The sequence below is a fragment of the Delphinus delphis genome, chromosome 16, assembly GCF_949987515.2.
Source record: "Delphinus delphis chromosome 16, mDelDel1.2, whole genome shotgun sequence".
NCBI lineage: Eukaryota > Metazoa > Chordata > Mammalia > Artiodactyla > Delphinidae > Delphinus > Delphinus delphis.
The window spans coordinates 76687140-76708851 of NC_082698.1; the positions used below are offsets into that span (position 1 = coordinate 76687140).

The following is a 21712-nucleotide window of genomic DNA, read 5'->3' on the forward strand; positions in this document are numbered from 1 at the left end:
AGGAAAAGACCTGAGAAGGCCCTAAGTCCTCACGTCTGGAAGACCCTGAGGTTCTGCAAAAGCCGTAAGTGAAGGCTAAGGTGGGGACTGGCTGGCTGTGTGTCCAAGGCATCTCCCAACATGCACACAGAGTCCCTTCCTTGACAAAAGCTGGGAGATTCACAGGTCCCATTTATGGAAGTCTCTGTCTAGTCACAAGCTGACCACTAAGCTGATGAAATAGAGATTTCAGCAGCCACACGTGACAGACAGAACATACCCTACAGAACTAGCTAAGAAAATTCATTAAACAAATAAGTAACGACAATTACAACAAGCACAATAACAAACCCTGAAGGGAGATTCCAGAGTTGACATATTATACTACTTAAAATGTCCAGTTTTCAACAAAAATAGTGAGACAAGCAAAGAGACAAGAAAGTACATCTTATATACAGGGGAAAAAAGTCAATAGAAATTGTCACTGAGGAAGCCCAGATACTGGACTTATTAGACAAAAATGTTAGTTCTCCCTTTTGTACAAGGCCAAACCCTTTACTCATGTTGTGAATTTCATTCCCCCACCCCCAACCATCCTCAGATCATACTTCATCAAGTTCCTCTCCTTTCCTTTCAACTCTCCTTTCCTCTGATTCTTTTCCTTAGCATTTAAAAATGTCCAAAATTCTCCTATTTAAAAAAATGAAAATTTTAACCCTCTTTTTCTCTCTAGCAATAGTCTCAGCTTCATATATGTGTGTGTGAGTGTGTGTGTGTACACCTATACACATATGTATTGAGCCTTGGTGGCTCTGTCTAGTTGTCTCACATGCATCTCAAACTCAACATATTTAAAATCAAACTCAGAATCTCCCATTTCCCATCTCTATCTGCTCCAATTCCTGTGCTCCCAGTGAATGTGAAGGTACTCACCAGCTACTAACCCAGAAGCCATCCCAGACACTCCTTCGTCCTTCCACTGATTCTATTTCTAAATGCCAAACAATTCTGTCCTGTGAATTCTGTGAATTCTCTCTATTCACAGTATTGGCTAAGATCAGGCCTTCAACACTCCTCATCTGTACTTCTTTTAGAGCCACCAAACTGCTGTCCTCACCTCTAATTTTGTTCACCTTCAGCCCATTCTCCAAAGAGCCACTGGAGTAATTCTTTTAAACAGAAAACCCTCGTTTCAGTCTCTGTCTTCTCTCCTTCATCTTCCCCTGCTTCTCAAACTTCACTCCATATTCGGCCACGTAAAGCTATCTGATTCCCACGTGCAACCCTCCCTTGTCACTCCAAGCCCTGACACAAACTGTCCTCTCTGTCTGGAACACATGCACCTCACTGATTCCTACTCATTCCTCTAAATTTCACCCTAGCTTTGATGGTTTTAAAACATGTCTCCAAATATTTTGTCACACTTCCCTTCACAAAGTGTGGGCTTAAGGGTGCAAAGCATTTAGTGACTCACTTCCAACAAACAGAATATGGCAGAAGTAATTGTAACAGGCATTGAGGCTTCCTCCTCGCACTATCCCTTAGATTACTAACTCTGGGAGAAGCCAGCTGCCATATGAAGGCACTGAAGCATCTCTCTGAGGAGGTCTACATGACAAGGAACTTAGGTCTCTTGCCAATATCCAGAGACAAACTGAGCCCTTTAACCAACAACTATGCAAGTGAACTGTCTTAGAAGCAAATCCTCCAGCCCCACTGAAGTCTTCAGATGACTGCAGCCCTGGCCGACTGGATACCAACCTCAAGAGAGGCCATGATTCAGAGCAACCTAACTAATCCACTCAAATCCCTAACCACAGAAATTTTCAGATAACAAACATTTGTTGGTTTAAGCCATTAAAATTTAGGGAGGGAGGTATTTGTTACACAGCAGTAGATAACTAATACACCTCCTTTATGAAGATTTCTCTGACACCACCAAGATCAGTGAAATCCTCTCTGCTGTGACACTTGGGCATTAATGTTTACACTGTATGAAAGCATTGACAATTTAGTCTACTTTCCCTGCCTATCCTGAAAGCTACCTGTGGGCAAAACTGTCTTATTCATTATTGAATCCCCAGAACTAAGCACGGGAGATGTTCAATAACTATGTATTAAAATCAAATGAAAATGAGGATGATTTGAAATATGGAAGTAAAATGAAACCCAAAGATGGATTTAGTAAATATAAGCTCCTTTTCTTCCTTCTTGAAATTCATATAAGTCACAAGAAAGTAGGTAACCATAAGGTAGTAATACATTGCCTCACAGAGGTGTTAAGAAGATGAAATTTTATTATGGTTGTACATAATATAAAACACTGTATGTCATCAGAATAACATCTTATCCAGTATCCTCCTAAATGCAGTTCTCACTAAAAGTGAATATATCAGATCTGACACTGTTTATGCCCATAATTGATAACGTTTTTAAATATAATCATCATTATTTTTCTCTGGCATACACTGCTTATTTCTTTGTACAGGGCTAAATGTATTCTCCTCCTTGAATATTGACCACAATTAACTATTTCCTTGAAGACTTAAGGTTATTGTTAGAGCCATGATTAATCATTTCTCTGAGCTATACAGTGGGCTTGTTTCTTTCCTGTTTTCTCCTTAATTCACTGGCTGTCATCTATAGCTTTAGAACTGAGTCAGCCTGACTTGGGCAGCACTCTTTCTATGTAATTTTCAATGAGTATCAGAAAAGCAATGGTGGAAGAAAGACCTATACATGTAGGTAAGACTCTAGACACCCAAAATATAAATATTCATGTGGGAAGGAATGAAAATAAAATTGGGGATATCAAATGGTTGATATGTCAGACTTTAAAAGCATGGTTGATTTTTCCCCAAACCTTTTATTATTATCATTATAACATCTTCCAACAGAAAAGATATAGACTGTCATCTCTCTTATCTAATACTCTCTAGGGAGACACAAAGTTAGAAAGAAGCTCAAAAACTTCTATGAGGACTGTACCCTTGTTAGGTATTTATTGTACTTATATTAGGTATATACCTAATAGAGTAGTTGAGTCAAATATTTTAAAAGTATGCAGGGCTTCCCTGGTGGCACAGTGGTTAAGAATCTGCCTGCCAATGCAGGGGACACTGGTTCAATCCCTGGCCGGGGAAGATCCCACATGCCATGGAGCCACTAAGCCAGTGTGCCACAACTACTGAGGCTGCACTCTAGAGCTCGTGAGCCACAACTACTGAGCCCACGTGCCGCAACTACTGAAGCCTGCACACCTAGAGCCTGTGCTCCGCAACAAGAAGCCACGACAATGAGAAGCCCACGCACCACAACGAAGAGTAGCCCCCACTCGCCGCAACCAGAGAAAGCCCTCACGCAGCAACGAAGACCCAACACAGCCAAAAATAAAAACAAATAAATAAATTAATAAAAAATAATTTAAAAAAATAAAAGTATGCAAAAACACTGGAAAATGCTACACTATCCTAAGGTATTATTAATAAACATTTGTATGCCTGATATATCCAATTGTTCATTAAGGAGTACATTTAATAGGTAATTACAAAAAGAGGTTGTGGCTTTGTGAAACTAGGAGTCACGATGACTAATGACTGAAGTTCTCCATAGAATGCCACAATCACGAAGGAGATATTAGACACAGCCACTCATAATTATGATAGTTTACTAATAATAATCCACAATTGATGATGTGGGGAGACAAACAAATGTCTGAAAGTTTAACCAAAAAAGAAAAAGATCAATTAACTCTTTAAAAGATTTACAAGTCTTCAAAATTAACAACGTCTACTCCATGGAAGATCTCATTTAAATAATGAAAAAGCAATCCACAAACTGGGAGGAAATATTTCCAATATCTGACATAGTTCTTATACCCAGAAAAACATACATATATGTTTATAGATGTAAATATATACATTTTCACAGTTTAATAAAAAGAAGACAAAACAACCCAGGTTTTTTAATGGATAAAAGATGTGAACAAACACTTCATAAAAAAAGATATACCGATGGCTAACGACTATAAGAAAAGATGCCAACATTATTCTTCTTAAGGAAAATGCAAATTAAAACTACAATAAGATACCATTTCACACCTACTGTAAGGGCTAAAATCGTAAAGATTACCAATTCTTGGCCACGATGTGGGAGCAAAACTATACCTTCACATATTGGTCATGGGAGCATATTTCCAGAACTGCTTGGAAGTTTCTTGTAAAGTGAAATGTACGTTTGTCCTATGACCCCGCAATTTCACTTCTATTTACCCTAAAAGAAGTGAAAGTATGAATCTGCACAAAGACTTGTCTACAAATGTTCATCACAGTCTTATTCATAACAGTCAAAAACCGGAAACAACCCAAATCTGTATCAACAGGAGAATGGATTAAAAAAATTGTGGTTTATTATTCAAATGGAATGCTACTCAGCAATTAATTTTGTGATACTTGTAAAAACACGGGTGATCACAAAAACAGTACACTGGGGGACTTTCCTGGTGTTCCACCTTCCAATGCAGGGGACGCAGGTTTGATCCCTGGTTGGGGAACTAAGATCCCACATGCCTCGGGGCAACTAAGCCCACGTGCCACAACTACTGAGCCCATGCGCCTCAACTAGAGAGCCTGCATGCTGCAAACTACAGAGCCCATGTGCTCTGGAGCCCACCCAGCACAACTAGAGAGAGAAAAACCCACATGCCACAACGAGAGAGATGCCTGCGCACCGCAACCAGGGAGAAGCCTGCACGCCGCAATGAAGAGCCCATGCTGCAATGAAAGATCACACGTTCCGCAACTAAGACCCGACACAGCCGAAATAAATAAATGAATACATAAAATAAAGTAACAAACAAAAACAGTATGTTGAGCAAAAGAAGTTAGATAAAAAATATAGTCATTACTGTTGGTGGGAATGTAAACTGATACAGCCACTATGGAGAACAGTATGGAGGTTCCTTAGAAAACTAACAACAGAACTACCATATGACCCAGCAATCCCACTACTGGGCATATAGCCTGAGAAAACCATAATTCAAAAAGATACATGTACCCCAATGTTCACTGCAGCACTATTTACAATAGCCAGGACACAGAAGCAACCTAAATGTCCATCGACAGATGAATGGCTAAAGAAGATGTGGTACATATATACAATGGAATATTACTCAGCTATAAAAAGGAATGAAATTGAGTCATTTGTAGTGATGCGGGTGAACCTAGAGTCTGTCATACAGAGTGAAGTCAGTCAGAAAGAGAAAAACAAATACCGTATATTAATGCATATATACGGAATCTAGAAAAATGGTACTGATGAACCAAGTGACAGGGCAGGAATAAAGACTCAGATGAAGAGAACATACTTGTGGACACGGTGGGTGGGGGAGGGGAAGGGGAAGCTGAGACGAAGTGAGAGAGTAGCATTGACATGTATACACTACCAAGTGTAAAATAGCTAGCTAGTGGGAAGCAGCTGCATAGCACAGGGAGATCAGCTCGGTGCTTTGTGACCACCTAGAGGGGTGGGGTAGGGAGGGTGGGAGGGAGACGCAAGAGGGAGGGGATATGGGGATATATGTATACATATAGCTGATTCACTTTGTTGTACAGGAGAAACTAACACAACACTGTAAAGCAATTATACTCCAATAAAGATTTTTTAAAAATATATAGTGGGGCTTCCCTGGTGGCGCAGTGGTTGGGAGTCCGCCTGCCGAAGCAGGGGACGCGGGTTCGTGCCCCGGTCCGGGAGAATCCCACATGCCGCAGAGCTTCTGGGCCCGTGAGCCATGGCCGCTAAGCCTGCGCGTCCGGAGCCTGTGCTCCGCAATGGGAGAGGCCACAGCAGTGAGAGGCCCGCGTACCGCAAAAAAATAAAAAATATAGGGCTTCCCTGGTGGCGCAGTGGTTGAGAGTCCGCCTGCCGATGCAGGGGACACGGGTTCGTGCCCCGGTCCGGGAAGATCCCGCATGCCACGGAGCGGCTAGGCCCGTGAGCCATGGCCGCTGAGCCTGCGCGTCCGGAGCCTGTGCTCCGCAACGGGAGAGGCCACAACGGTGAGAGGCCCACGTACCGCCAAAAAAAAAAAAAAAAAAATATATATATATATATATATATATATATATATATATATGTATAGTGATTACATTTATGCAGAGTATAAGAAGAGGCAAAATTAATCTGTGATGATAGAATTTAGAAAGTGGTTACTTTTCGGGGGCAGAGGGAACTTTCTGTGATGAAGAAAATGGTCCCAATGTTCGTTTGGGTGGTGGTTTCTCTCGTGTATACAACTGTCAAAATTTACCAAATTGAACTGAAGATCTGTGCATTCTATTATATAAATATTATACCTCATTTTAAAAACATTTTAAAAAGAACCATTCACGTTGAGGGCTTATTCTGTACCAGACAGCTGTAGAACTCTTCCCAATTGTTGTGTCTTGACTTGGCAGGGTTTTATTGTTTATCCATCCCAGGGGCCGTGTGGACTGCACACCCTTTAAGGCAGGGATATTTTCTGTATCTTGCATATCTAGCAGTATCTGCTTCCTAATAAGATCTACCAAGTATTTGTTGCTGTAAAGCGGACTTCAAGATACGTTACATTGTAAGAAGTTACATTATGATTATGAACATTATTGTTATTAAATGGGTATCTAATTTTATTTGTAGCAAATATAAGGATTCAGTAACTACAGTGAACTGTCCAGATGCTATCTACATACTGACTCAACTCAAAGGACTGGCATCTGGGGCTGGGATCCTGCCTCTACCATTTAGTAAATGGGAAGACACGGAAGTATCTGAATTTGTTTCCTTATCTGTAAAATGAGCATAGTACACAGACCATCCTCATAGAGTTACTGTGAGGATTAAACAATAATTGCAAAGGTCTTCTAAACACTTGTTACACATGATAAGCACTATATAAATATTACCTATCATTACTATTTAAGATTGAATTCCTATACACAGATACTACACTGAAAATATTAGTCATTAGAGAATATCTGACATAGATTTTTAAAACTTTCTATCAAAAAATACAGGCACTACAATGAAACACGCAGAGCTCATGTCATTTTTGGCAACTTGAAAATATGGATATTAACACCAACTCAAAGTACAGGAGCAAAGGATTAAGGAGTTAACCATCTTAAACCATATTCTTAAAAGGTATTATTCAAAGGAAATACGTTCTTCATAGACCCTTTAAAAATCCATTTATTCAACACATATTTATTGAGTGCCTATTCTAGAGTGTTTTCCTTAAAGCAAAATATTGCACTAATTAATTACTATGGCCTATATGTAAGAGTCTAAACAATGAAGGTTTAGAAAACACTAGCTCCCACTATAGGTTTACTCCCATAAACAACTAAAACTAGCTCTTCTGAAGCAGAGCTGGTGGGGTAGGTGGGAGTGAGGGGCAGTATCAGAATCACGGAGCTAACTGCTCCCTCAGACTCTTCGGGAAGGTAAACCCACTTCTTCCCCCTGCGGAATCAGTGCGGTCCGGAGCCACTCTGCTGAAAGAGGAGCTAATCCTCCAAATGTCCTTCAGGACAAAAAATGCTCTCAACTCCTGGCCTAAATTACATACTTCGACTGAAGGAGTCTATCTTGCACGCCCCCTTTTAATTCATGCATTTGGCTTTAAAGAGCTTACTATGTGATTTTGCAACAAGAGGAGAAGAAAGCGAAATGAAAATACCATGATCTTGATCGGGCGCCTCCAGGGTGTAGCCATACCCCAGCAGTGTGCGCACGGCCTCACGGAGGCTGTCCTTGTTGGACTTCTTAGTTCGGTCATCTAGAAGGGCATAGGGAACCAGGCGAGGGTTTCTTCTGTTCTTTACATCCTACAGGAAGGCAAAAAAGGTGCGTGATCATCAAAGAGTGACCAACAGCATTTGGCAATGAGACAGCCACCAAATACATCAAAATATAAAGCATATGAAGGTAGATACTGTGCCTTCTACCTTCCCTTTGTCTTCCCAGGCTGCAGGAGTTACTGAAATACTATCAGTATGAAAGATTTAATCAAGTGAGTAACTGCATCAATTTAAATAGGCCCTCTCCATGAGAAGAAAACGTAAAAATAACAGCAGTAACAAAAGCCAACTTGAAGGATCTCAGTAATCATCTTCCATCTGCCCTGGTCACAAGGCAATGGGCTAACTTAAGAGAACCTACCATTTCCTTGCCAAGTTGACTGACAGGCCTTTGTTACAAGAAGAGCCTAATTATTACCGGACATCTGATTTTTGAGCCAAAGGACAACACCAGGCTGCTGTGCCTTCTTCAGAGAAAACTCAGTGCATGGGCGGCCATCCCATGACCTCAAATAGCTTGGAAAATATGCATTAAGTTGATTCCATCAACTGGGGAAACCAGGTAATGCCAGGAATACTGAAATAACTACAAACCTCACAATTCGTATTTTACAAAAGAGGCCCCAAGTTTCAAACGTGATTAAAATGGTGTTGACCAAGCAAGAAGACAGGCTACCTTACGACCTTGGAAAAGGATACCTAATTTGCGAGTAAGTACAAAACTTAATCTCATGGGAGGTGGAGATGCCTCCCATGGGCTGCGAGTCTTTAGGGCTCTAACATTTAAGAAGTTACTTCTTTCCACTCACTCACTGCTGCAGGTTTTCTCCAACTTTCCATATTTTAGGAGGCATACTCGATTCTCAATTTACCTTAGCATGAAGAAGAACTAAGAGGCTGTGGATATTCCCAAACCTTCTCCAAAAAAAAAAACAAACAAACATGGTATGTGGTGGACAGGGTTTGTTATCGCTGGGGAAGAGCAAAGAAAACTGTTTCCTAATTTCTTCTTCCCCCTCTCTAGCAAATCTGTAGTAAATACCTCATCCTGACTACACGACCATCTACTGACACCTGGTGTCCAAATCATCTGGGTTGCTTGATGGGGAACCCCACACCGAAGCCACCCCCAAACACACAAGCAGCGTAAACAGAGTGCCTGCACTGCCAGTGCAGCTTCAAGACACATTACCCAGCACCCCTCCCTTTCAACACTGGCTGCTGCCCCGCAACTTTTCGTGTAGAGAAATTAAGAGGCCTCCGATGAACCACACTCTCTGGAAACGGTGTCCTGGGAATGTGATTGTGAAAAGGAGCTGCCCTGGGCTTTCCACGTACACAAGTGCTTGAAATCAGGTGTGCTGGAGAGGCAGAGAAGAGGGACCTCAAGCAAATGCCTGCTCGCAAGGAGTTTACGACCTAGTTGTGAACCAGACTATGTTAAGGAGAGGGTGATGAAAAATTAAAGACACCACTCCTTCAGACAACCCAGCAAATGTGTGCTCTGTCAGTGGGGAATGGGGTGGAGGGATGGAGTGGGAACTGGGGGAGGGGACGGAGAAACGGTTCCAAGGACAGCTTTGGCCAGACCAGACAGAACCCTGCGTTTTTATGAGGAGGACCCTCATGCACGAGGAAGAGGCAGACAGCGGGGGTTCTGGTTTGTCCCACAGAGTCGTGCGGGCTGCAAGGCAAGTAAGCGCTCCTTTGGCAGAGAGCAAATGTGACCCCTTATCCCCCTGTGGTATATGGTTCAGGTTCATACACACACACACGCACACACACATGCACACACACACACACACACTATGCTCAAGTGGACTGAGTACTGACAATCTCATCAGTTACAACCAGTTTAATTCAATATAAAAACAGCTTATTTTATGAAGTAAATCAAGGCTATCTGAGTTTTCTTTAGCCTTGCAAATGACAAAAGTCACCGGTTAAGAAGAATTTTGGAAACATACTTTTCAAACCAACAGGTAGCCTTTATCCTGAACCATGGCCTAAGCTTATAAGTAATAATCCAGTTTATTCCTAAAAATGTCTAAGTAAAGGCACTGCCCACCATGAGCTGGCAAGGATCACTGTGATAAGCAAGAGAAGAATTTGGGCTCTGGAGTCAAAAGGCTTGATTCCAACCTGTTTCTGCCATCTGGGAGTGCTGGACAAATTGTTCTCAAGCTCCCTGTACATCATATGTGAATTGGCCATAAAAACCGTTCATCCTTCATGGAACCGTCGCAAGAGTTAAAGAAGAAAATAGATGTAAAACTCGAGGCATAGTGACTCTGGCATCTTACAATAACTGCAAACTATTCTATACGATTTGTTAGGTGAAATGCACTGCTGTAGCCTTTCTTATACGTAAGTTATATAATGAAGTTTAAAAATTCAGTGAGGAGGAAAACAGTGGCACAGAGAACATTAATTTAAGTAGCTTTCCCAAGGTCACACAGTCACTAAGAGGCAAGGTTATATTTGCCCTGCTTTGCCATCTCAATACAGACCCAATGACTGCTAGTTCTTCCTGTGAGTGCAACCATTAATAGAAATCCATGATTCTGAAATCCAGAAAACTCGGAAAAGTCGGTTTTATACTAAGTTTAACAAAAACTCTGTTGGTGACAAAAATGATCTGAATTGATGCAAGGCGGTGGATAATCTTTACTTACCCCTCTTGGTATCATCAGCCTACATTGCTGAACAAAGAATAATTTATATATAGTCTGCTGCCCTGCTGAGGGCACTGTGTAACATGATCAATGTATCACCATTCTGAAAACCAAGAAATAGCTGGATTCTGAAATTCATCTGGTCCCAAGGGTGTTAAATAAGGAATTGTGGGACTTCCCTAGTGGCGCAGTGGTTAAGAATCCGCCTGCCAATGCAGGGGACATGGGTTCGAGCCCTGGTCCGGGAAGATCCCACATGCTGCGGAGCAACTAAGCCCGTGCGCCGCAACTACCGAGCCTGCGCGCCACAACTACTGAGCCCGCGTGTAACAACTACTGAAGCCCATGGGCCTAGAGCCCATGCTCCGCAACAAGAGAAGCCACTGCAATGAGAAGCCCGTGCACCGCAACAAAGAGTAGACCCTGCTCGCTGCAACTAGAGAAAGCCCGCACGCAGCAACGAAGACCCAACGCAGCCAAAAATAAATAAATAAATACACAAACAAATAAGGAACTGTGGACCTCTTCTATTATTAGTTTATCTCGAACTTCTCGTATTTCAAAAGCTTCTCCTAAAATACAATCTCAGAGAGAGAAACACCACAAAACCACGTTATAAATCACTGGTCTGGTAATATTCACTGTGCCCCTCATGATAACAACAAGACTTGGGGTGGCCTGACTTCTTGAATCAGGCGTTTCTGTACATATGTACATTAAAGATATCTATATGATGGGAGTTTTACAATGGTCATTACTTAATCTCTCCTGTTACAAATTATACTAATTCCTACTTGAGTCAATCTCAGAGTACGTGCTGTAGAGCTAAATTCCCACGTACCTGTTGGATGCCATAGGTCCAGCCCTGCCGGATTCGATCCCGGGCCCACACGTTATGAGCATTTTCCGCCAACTTGTCCACCATCGCTTCCTGAGATGGGGTGAGCTTGATAAAGCTCAGGTCCATCGGGGCAGGCTTGTATCCACTTGTCAGCTGGTAACTACAAAGCAAAGCCAAAGAAATATATAATGGGCCTGTTCAGAAAAGGCAAGGTTGAAAAATCCCTATAACAGCCTGTTAAGTCCAATTGTTCCTAATTCTTATTGTTCCATAAACCACAGTGGTGACCAGTGGTAATGTGTCCAGCAAGCCTGAGCCCCTTTCACTTAAGCTAAAAACTCATCTGGTGCAAAGGCCACATGAACTTTATGTTTTCATTTTCACACCAATAAAACAGAAACGAGGCAACACCTGTCTCTCAAAGTTGAGAAGGACTTATCTTTGTTTGTGTTCCAAACAGCTGATGCTTTTTTTACAGGATAAATCAAAGTATCGGTAATTAAAACATCTGATAAATTTCTCTTCCTGTTAAGTCCTCATTTTTCTTCAACATTTACATGTCATATTAAAGTAATATTTATTTCATCAATCTGCACATGCTTTCAGATACTAGCTATTCATTATTCTACAGGGGAAGTTTAATGCATTTATACATTATTTCCCTACTGCTATTCCTAGTTACATAATTTAGGAAGCCTCATGATAAGACAGACACTAGGAAATACCAGGCATATAATCATGTAAAATATGATTAAGGCCTGGATTTTAGGGAACTCATACCAGAGACTATTTCCACACTCTGAGCCGGAGAGGAAAAGTATTAAAATAAGTGTAAGTTTTAACCTTTTGGGAGAAATATAAAATTGAAAATAAAAGGTTTTCAACAGACATATTAGGGCACTAGGACTGCTCTGCTACAAACACACACACACACACAGAGCTGTCTCATCTATTTAACTAGAGAGACTGGCACAAAGTCTGTTGTACAGTTGCTTCTCTTTCATTCTCTGTCATTGTTGTGTCCCCTACAATCAACTATGCTTTGAGGTCAGGATCTGCTTCTGATCCATTTTTCTAATTGTCATTATACTTAAAAGAGCACCTGGCAGAGAGCAGCCTTTCAGTCTACAGTTTTTGAAAGAATTAACTTTATTTACAGAATGAATATAAAGAGATATCCATCTTCATCTCAAAGATTCTCCTTTGGTGCAAACAAAGTAAAGAAAATTCACCAGATAAGCTAAGTTTAAGAAATTATCAGAGCATGAGAAAATGGTCTTTAAGAAACTATACATAATCTTTCTTCTTCTAATTATTCTGGGCTATGGCTAGCCTGATTACAAGGTAAGCTCCTTAACAGCAGGGAGCTGAACTGCTTTGCTCCTAGAATAGTGCCTGATACGTGGTAGATATTCAATAAAAATTTGTTAAAGGAATCCATGTATGACAGCAATAAATAATTTAAGGTTGAGTAAAGTTGACTTCACCTTAAATACTCCTACTTCATTATAAGGCATCTTCTATTTTATAAATGATTTATCTACAGGCAAAAGTTTTAGAGAACATTTTGTTTGATTTAAATAGATCAGATTGGCCCGGCAAGTGCAAAAATTTTGGCTAATTACCACCTTATGTCACTTCATTTACATCCACGAGCTAAATTTATTGACATGAAATTTTGTTCTGTTTTAAATCAGAACTCTGTGTGTTTGGGTAATTAACAATATTTTTTCTTTGTTTTTCTATAAAGAAGCCACATGGGATTTCTGTAATCACTCACACAAATCACTGTATTTTATAGGATTCTGATGTTTAAATGGACAAATCTGTCAACTGTAAGCACAGCCTATATACAAGTTCTCACTCAGAAAATAATTTCTTCAAGAAAGAGCTCTCAATGCATTTCAAATGCACCAAGAGGTAATCAAGCCATCATCGTCTAATTTCCAAGTTTAACATTATTTGCTAGAAGCAGGGTTGGGGGTAATGATAAAGAATTTGGTCTTTTGCATACACCTGGCCAGTAAGCAAATGAAAAGATGCTCAACATCATTAAGTATTAGAGAAATGCAAATCAAAACTACACCTCATACCGGTCAGAATGGCCATCATTAAAAAGTCTACAAATAACAAATGTTGGAGAGAATGTGGAGAAAAGGGAACCCTCCTATATACTGTTGGTGGGAATATAAATTGGTACACTCACTATGGAAAACAGTATGGAGGTTCCTCAGAAAACTAAAAACAGAATTACCATATGATCCAGCAATCCCACTCCAGGCATATACCTGGACAAAACTGTAATGCAAAAAGATACATGCAACCCTTTGTTCATAGCAGCACTGTTCACAATAGCCAAAACATGGAGACAACCTAAGTGTCCATCGACAGATGAATGGATAAAGAAGATGTGGTACATATATACAATGGAACACTACTCAGCCATAAAAAAATGAAATAATGCCATCTGCAGCAACATGGATGCAACTAGAGATTATCATACTAAGTGAAGTAAGTCAGAAAGAGAAAGACAAATACCATATGATATCACTTATATGTGGAATCTAAAATATGGCACAAATGAACCTACTTACGAAAACAGAAACAGAATCGTGGACACAGAGAACAGACTGTGGTTGCCAAGGGGGAGGGGGGTAGGGAGAGGGAGGGTTGGGAGTTTTTGGTTAATAGATGTAAACGATTATATACAGAATAGATAAACAAGGTCCTACTGTATAGCACAGAGAACTACACGCAATATCCTGAGTCACTTTGCTGTACAGCAGAGATTGGCAGGACATCGTAAATCAACTACATTTCAATTGGGGAAAAAAACCCAACAACTTGGTCTTTTGTACTCTCCCATCTTCCCACCTGTATTTCTCACCTTCCTCTTGACCTTCCCCACAATAACCCAGCACACGGTAGCATAACAGTACACAATTCTCTTTTTTCTCTCATTTTCCAGTGGTCCTAATTCCTCCTACCTGTCGCAGAGGATACACATACGGTCAAGTTCGGAAGCTAATCTATGAATAGTTGACTAGAGCCTATGCTACCTCAGTGAGGGATATATGCCCTCTAAAAGAGGAAAGATCCTTCCCCTGCAACCCATTCTAATGGTAGACTTGCCAGCCATGTCTTACATGGCATGGGGAGGAATTTTTGAGGGTTATTTTCTATAAAAAATTATAGATAAGTTTTACTAATCTATAGTAGAACTACACATTCTACTATATGTCTATAGTATATATATATATGTATATGATAATATTGGCATAAGCATTTCTCTTTATTTTCTAAATTTTCCTCTTCCTATACAGAATATCTACTAATGTTGCTTCAATTTGTGATCACAAGGAAAACCTACGGAGACACATTTGCATCTGTTGATTTGAAATAACACAATAATTAGTTCACACTCATTTTCAGATGTAGACTACGATTCAGTTTACTTGCTTTTCTTCATAGTCCTGTGCAAGAAAGAATTTAAAGTGGTTCTTTTAAATGGTCAATAGTCCCATCCAAATTAAAGTTACTAATTCCCATTTCACCTGAACCTTATTTCCACAGTTTCACTTCATATTCTATAGTAAAAACACAAATATCTTTGAAATTAATAGACTTCAACCTCAGTAGGTTGATAAAAATGATGACATCATGAATGCTTTAACCAGTGGCATCAATGAGGATTTACAAGACCATTTTTCTTTATGTGAGACATGACAAAGTATCAAATCATTATACCAAAATGAGATTTTTAAAAAGCGCATAAATGTACTTCAGCAAATAATGTCCATTTCGTCTCATTAATACAAGTTAATTAGGTACATAAAGATCAACTAACTACTAATATAAATTATTTTCTTTTTGTGATTGAAAACGAACAAAGAACAAAGCTTTTGAATAAAATGTGACTGATGTGAATCTTGGAAGCTAAATGGTTCCAAGTAAAGCTTCAGATTGATTTCCAGAGATTTAAAAGTCATAAAGGAAAGACTGCTACAACAATTCTTGGGAAGTAGAATTCTGTAGGCCAAATAATAGAGAAAAGGTATGTCATTAGTAATTACATTAATACAAAATATATATAGCTCATATTAAAGACACCTATGTATTACAGTCGACCTTCTCAAGCTTTCTGGGAAAATTCTGCCACAATCAGCTAACAGATCTCTTTCTTCTGCCATCTATTTCCCTAGTAGGTGTAGTTTTTTACTTCCCTTACTTTAATATGCAAAGTTGCAGTGCTAACAATCATTTTGTAAATTTAGGTTATGAGGAATATATATGGTATTAAACAAACACATTCAATACGTTCATTTCCAAAACATCAACGTTCTTTTGTAGTTATTAGCTCTTAGTTTTATTTTGATGTGGTATATAATGCAATAATTTTTTTTTTTTTTTTTTGCGGTACGCAGGCCTCTCACTGTTGTGGCCTCTCCCGTTGCGGAGCACAGGCTCGGGACGTGCAGGCTCAGCGGCCATAGCTCACGGGCCCAGCCGCTCCGCGTCATGTGGGATCCTCCCGGACCGGGGCACGAACCCGTGTCCCCTGCGTCGGCAGGCAGACTCTCAACCACTGCGCCACCAGGGAAGCCCAATAATGCAATAATATTTTAAAAGTGAGATTAACAAATGACATAAACTCTCTGGGCGTCAGTTTTCTTACAGTAAAATTTCTTTTTAAATACGTCTTTGCCTGAAAAAAAAGAAAGCCCTCCTGGCAAACTGCCAGTTTCGTTTGCATCCAATTACCAAAGCTGTAAACAAAAAGTTGATAATCCTTGGCCCTACTGAGGAACTGCCATGTGAAGCAGCAATTCAGTTTTGTGCTTCATTCCCACCTGACCCACATTTTTTTCTAAGCAGGAATTCTAAACACTAAGGAACGAGCCTTTTCTTTTTTTCCAGCCTCTCTCACCTCTCGAGCTTACTTGTTGAGTATGAATCAGGTTAAATGAAGCTTGGAAGTCATTACGTTGTGAAAGATGCACGGTAAACATGAAAAGATTATGTCCAAGTTCAGTGGATGTTAGCTGTAAATTTCAAAACCAAATCAGCACTTCAAGTACCTTGGAACAAATGGGGAAAATCTCAGATGACTGCACACCAGAGACATTAAGAAAAAGTTCTGCTGGAAGCACATCTATCAAAAATGAATACTGCGCTGACATTCTCACAGAAAGGAGATAGGGAATATTCAAAAACCCTTCTCCAGAAAACAAATACAGGAGAATAATTTCAGTGTGGAAATTAGAAGGGAAAAGGGCAGGGATCTATTTCTTCTACTACATTTCTTGGTTTTGTTTTTAAATAAATGTGTAATATGATGATATGCCCTGTGTGTCCCCCACCACTAATTCCTTGTTTAACCCAAGGCCTTCCTGTACCTCACAGCCTGTTTGAAACAAAACCAAGAGAGGATCCTTTCAAGAGAGACAAAAAAAAAAGCCATTCTTGGCTTTTGGATTTTTAAAATAGGCTTTGAAAATTCACTGCAGAGACAACAGTCTTTAGAGAAAGGCCTTCTGATATTAAAAGCTCTACTTATGGATACCAAAAGCGCAAGGCCCTGATGTGTCGGAACATAAAAGGAGACCAGATAAAGAGTCCAGTCTGTCCAGCCCCAGACAGGCTGAATGTTCCAGAGCCTGGAGGAGAGGAGAGCTGGAGGGAAGCCAGGGCTCTCCATCCCCCTGCCCAGATGGAGACCAGACAGATCCAGAGCTGAGGGGAACTTCTGTCTTGCTTACCAGATTGGACCCAGGAGAATGGCCAAGTTCCAGAATCTCCCACACCTCAACCCTTGTGCAGCACAGTTTCAGGAAAACAGATTTGGCAACAAACCAAGAGTAGGCTGTCAGGCAACCTTCCCTCCTCCCTCCACCAAGACACTGCAGTCCCCAAGTTGCCAGAGAGAGCATTCCCAGGTTTCCAGCCTCCTCTTAAAGAGGCATGAGTGAAGCTAAAAGCAGAGCAAGGACCTGGAGGACTCAAAAAGAGATGCGGAGGGTCCCAGCGTGTGGTCCAAAGATCAGGCAGGAAAACACGCATCCCATAATGAGGCAGGAGACAGATGGGCCCCAGGCCGAGCAGCTGGAATCTGTCCCCTGTGGACAGGTACTCCAAGATGAAGACAAGAGAAGGAGGATAGTCAGGGGAGCTGAGCCCTGCCCAGATAAAAACGTAGAGAGACCACACTTTCCTCATTCTCGAAGCCAAGGAGGCCTTCTCAACTACACATGCACGGAAAGGCTCCTCGGAGGTCAAAAAGGGAGGGCGCGCCACCCCATGGTAGGTGATGTCAACATACCCATAGGCCTCTTCGCTAGAATCCATGTTGGCTAAGAGACGCACGCGCACACACAGGGCAGGACCCTGAGTTGAACCAAATACAGACTCAGAACCAGGCAAAGCAAGATGATTGGCCACAGCAAACCCGGAAGAAATGTCCCATATAAGTGATTCAAACTACCACGGGGGCACGACTCTTTCTCTGCGTCTGCCCGTGGGAGTCTATTCACACGTACCCTTTTTCCTCCTAATAAACATTTTACCTGTTTCACTACTTTCCATCTCTTTGAGGGAATTCATTTCTACAAAGCTGATGGGCCAGGGGCCTTGTCACTGACCGCTGGTCTAGTGGTTAGGATTCAGCGCTCACTGCCACAGCCCAACTTCAGTCTCTGGCCAGGAATCGAAATCCTGCTTCGAGCTGCTGCAGGCTGAGGCCACCCGAGATCCGCAAGATGCCAGCAGAGACGAATGAAGACAACTAACAAAGACTTCATTTGGCCAAACTTGAGTCAGGCTCCTCTGAGCCCTCTTTCTGGCCTCTGACCTTGGGCTCTGTCCTTGTTCTGCTTCGTCCAGTTTCAGCAAGAATCCTGCTAGGTCAAGTTAATGGAAATCCCCCACCTGTGACCTCTGACCCCACTCTTCATCCCCCGCCTTTGATATCCTATCACTCTGGTCTGCCTTCAGCAAGAACCCTATCAAGTTGGTTTTACCAGAATCCCCCTTTTCCTTAATGCTTCCTCTTAGTAATTTTCCATCCACTGTCCCCCACTCTGGTCCTGAGCTACAAATCCCCGCTTGTTCTTGCTGTATGTGAATACTGAGGTCTCTCTTCCACTATTGCAACAGTTCTGGAATAAAATTTGCGTTTATGGCTTTAACTTCTGTCTGGCTCTAGTTTTCTTTGATATAATTCAGCCCCTGACAGCAAACTCAAAACAGAATGCCCAACGATCCAACGTCCCCTCCCCATCAGGTGAGTGTCCAAAACAGACGTATAGCCCTGGGAGTAAGATGGGGGGGTACACCTTGAATTCAGACTTAACAAATATTCATTCTGTAGTTGAATATTTCAGGCCCTGTTCTAGGAACTAATAGCACTGAATAACATGGACAAACAATCTGTATCTTTATAGAAATTACGTTTAGATGAGGAATCAGGCAATAAACAAAATAAACATAAAATAATAGTATGTCAGAGGATATAAGTGCCGTGAGGAAAAATTAAGTAGAAAAGGAAGCATGAGAGGAAGTACAATTTAAAATAGGGTGCAATTTTAAAGAGGTAGAGAAAGACAGCTTGGAGAAGATGACCTTTGAATCAAAACTTAAAGGTGAGAATAAACACAGAAAACAGTGATTTTAATGGAGTTTGTACTGAACAGACAGAGATTAGGTTTCCACTATCAAGCCGTATTCTGGCTGCAAGGCCCATTGGGTTTAAATATGAAATTAAGTCCGACGAGAGCAAATGAAGAACATTACATATGAGCACATTTTAAAATTTGTGGTCTGTGGAATTTACTCGCTACACATAAAAAGCGTATATAAATATTTTTTTTCTTCACAATCACAGTGTTCATCCTCACAGGAAAAAATCTAGCTGCATTTGTAACACTATTTTTCATTTAGGTAAATATTTACATACACTGAATTTTGTGCATGTGTTTGTGTCTATATGCACAGTATAAATATGGGTCGCACATTTGGTATCACTCTAAGCATTCATTTCCGAAAGCCATTTTAAATTCACATATACATATAAGCATTGAGAATATCATTCTTAACCTTCTATCTGCCCCAATATGCTTGAAAGATACCACTTCCCATCACTACAGTGGCTACACAGCATGAGGGGGAAGGAAGTGGTGCAGGAGCGAGGGAATTTAGCACTAGGCTTAAATACCTCTCAAAGGATTCGAACATGCTCTTCCACAATTCAACACTACCTCTTACTTCCCAGCGATACACACAAGCAACCAGTTCCTGACCTATGTTTTGGTTCAACAGCAGAGAAGTGCTAACAGAAAGTCTGAATAAAAGGCATTGGTATTCAGACAAGAATTTTACTTTCATTTAAACCTTTACATTTAAAAAAAAATCTCAGCTACTCAGGGATATGAGATACTAGGAACCACAAGCTCTGGGACTGGATTCTTTTTCAGTTGCATGCTTCTTTATTCCCGTAGCAACTGGCCTCTGCTCATCAAACTCTGCAGTGGGTCAAGAGCTTAATTTTACAAGTGTGGGAAGGTTTATGAATTTAAGAACAGACAGTTATGTGCTGTACCATTCAGCTGCCTGCTGGTTTGTTTAGAGGAGGAAGAGGGCGAAAGGGAGAACTGAGCTACAATCAATCACATATTTTTTAAAAGTCTTTAAGGATTTTAAGTGAAATGATCTGTATTATCAGGAAAAAAAAAAACAAAAAACACCTAACTCAGATTGCCTATTTTCAAATAGGGAATGTAGCACATCATTCTAATTACAGTTGGAGTCTACACGTATCCTTAAATCTGAAATGGGTCTCTTGTAGGCAGCATACAGTTGGGTCTTGTGTTTTAATTCACCTAACCACTCCATACCTTTTGAATGGCGAATTCAATCCATTCACATTTAGAGTAATTATTGATATGTAAGGGCACACTAATGCCATCTTATTAACGGCTCTCTGGTTGCTTTGTATTTCCATTGTTTCTTTCTCCTTCTACGTCTACTTCCGTAAATTGATTATTTTCCATGTTGGTGTGTTGTTTTCCCTTTCTTTGTCTTTGTGAATCCATTCTATATAGACTTTTGTCTCGTGGTAACTTTGTAAATTACATTAAAAATCGTAGAGATAAAACAATCCATTTTAGGCTTCTCAGCTGTCGCAACTCATCTGTGAAAGCCTGTGAAGGCTCCATCTTATATTACTTGTATTACTGATATTACAACTGATATTACTGATGTTACAACTTACCTCTTTTCATGTTGTATATTCATTAATGATTTATAGTAGCTATAATTCTTTTTACTACTCTTTGCCTTTAACTTTTATACCATAGTTGAGTGGGTAACACACCCCCCTAACATGGAGTTACAACTCTCTGGGTCAAACTGCCTGTGTTTCTCCATCTCCAGTGTATTGTATACTTTCGTATGTTGTCCTGTTGCTGAGAAGCATCTTTTCATTCCAGCTGGAAGAACTCCTTTCAGCATTTCTTGCAAGGCAGGTCTACTGGTGGTGAACCCCCTCAGCTTTTGTCTGGGAAAGCCTTTATTTCTCCTTCTTATCTGAAAGGTAACTTTGTTGCGTACACTATTCTTGGCTGGCAATTTTAATCTTTCAACACTTTGAATATGTCATTCTACCCTCTCCTGGCCTGTAGAGTTTCTGCTGAGAAATCAGCTGACAGCCTAAAGGGGTTCCTCTGTGCCTTACTTTCTTTTTTCCCCTGATGTGCTTTAAGATAATTTCTTTATCACTGATTTTTTAAAATTAATTTATTTATGTATTTATTTATTTAGGGCTGCACTGGGTCTTCGTTGTTGCACACGGGCTTTCTTTAGTTGCGTCGAGCGGGGGCTGCTCTTCGTTGCAGTGTGTGGGCTTCTCACTGCGGTGGCCTCTCCTGTTGCAGAGCACGGGCTCTAGGCACGCAGGCCCAGTAGTTGTGGCTCGAAGGCTCAGGAGTTGTGGCGCCCAGGCTTAGTTGCTCCACGGCATGTGGGATCTTCCTGGACCAGGGCTCGAACCCGTGTCCCCTGCATTGGCAGGCGGGTTCCCAACCACTGTGCCACCAGAGAAGCCCTATCACTGATTTTTGACAGTTTCATTACAATGTGTCTTGGAGGAAGTCCTTTTACATTGAGATAATAGGGTGTTCTTTTAGCTTTATGGAGTTGTACGTCTAAGTCTGTCCCCAGGCCTGGGAAGTTCTCAACTATTATTTCTTTAAACAAAGTCCCTGCCCCCTTCTCCCTCTCCTCTCCTTCTGGAGCCCAATTATTCAGATATTTGTTTTTCTGATAGAATCTGATAGCTCTTATAGGCTTTCATCACTCTTTTAAATCTTAGTTTCACGTCCTCT

The 21712-nt window shown here is 40.8% G+C and overlaps 1 protein-coding gene across 1 annotated transcript in view; it reads right to left on the reverse strand.

Moving 5' to 3' along the window:
- Positions 1-21712, reverse strand: part of RYR2 (ryanodine receptor 2) — a 714060-nt gene that overhangs the window by 270613 nt on the left and 421735 nt on the right. The window contains exons 26-27 of the mRNA XM_060035003.1: positions 11337-11496; positions 7700-7847 (exon numbers count right to left, since the gene is read on the reverse strand). Of these exons, the coding sequence (XP_059890986.1) occupies positions 7700-7847; positions 11337-11496 (308 nt within the window). The remainder of the gene's footprint in view (positions 1-7699; positions 7848-11336; positions 11497-21712) is intronic.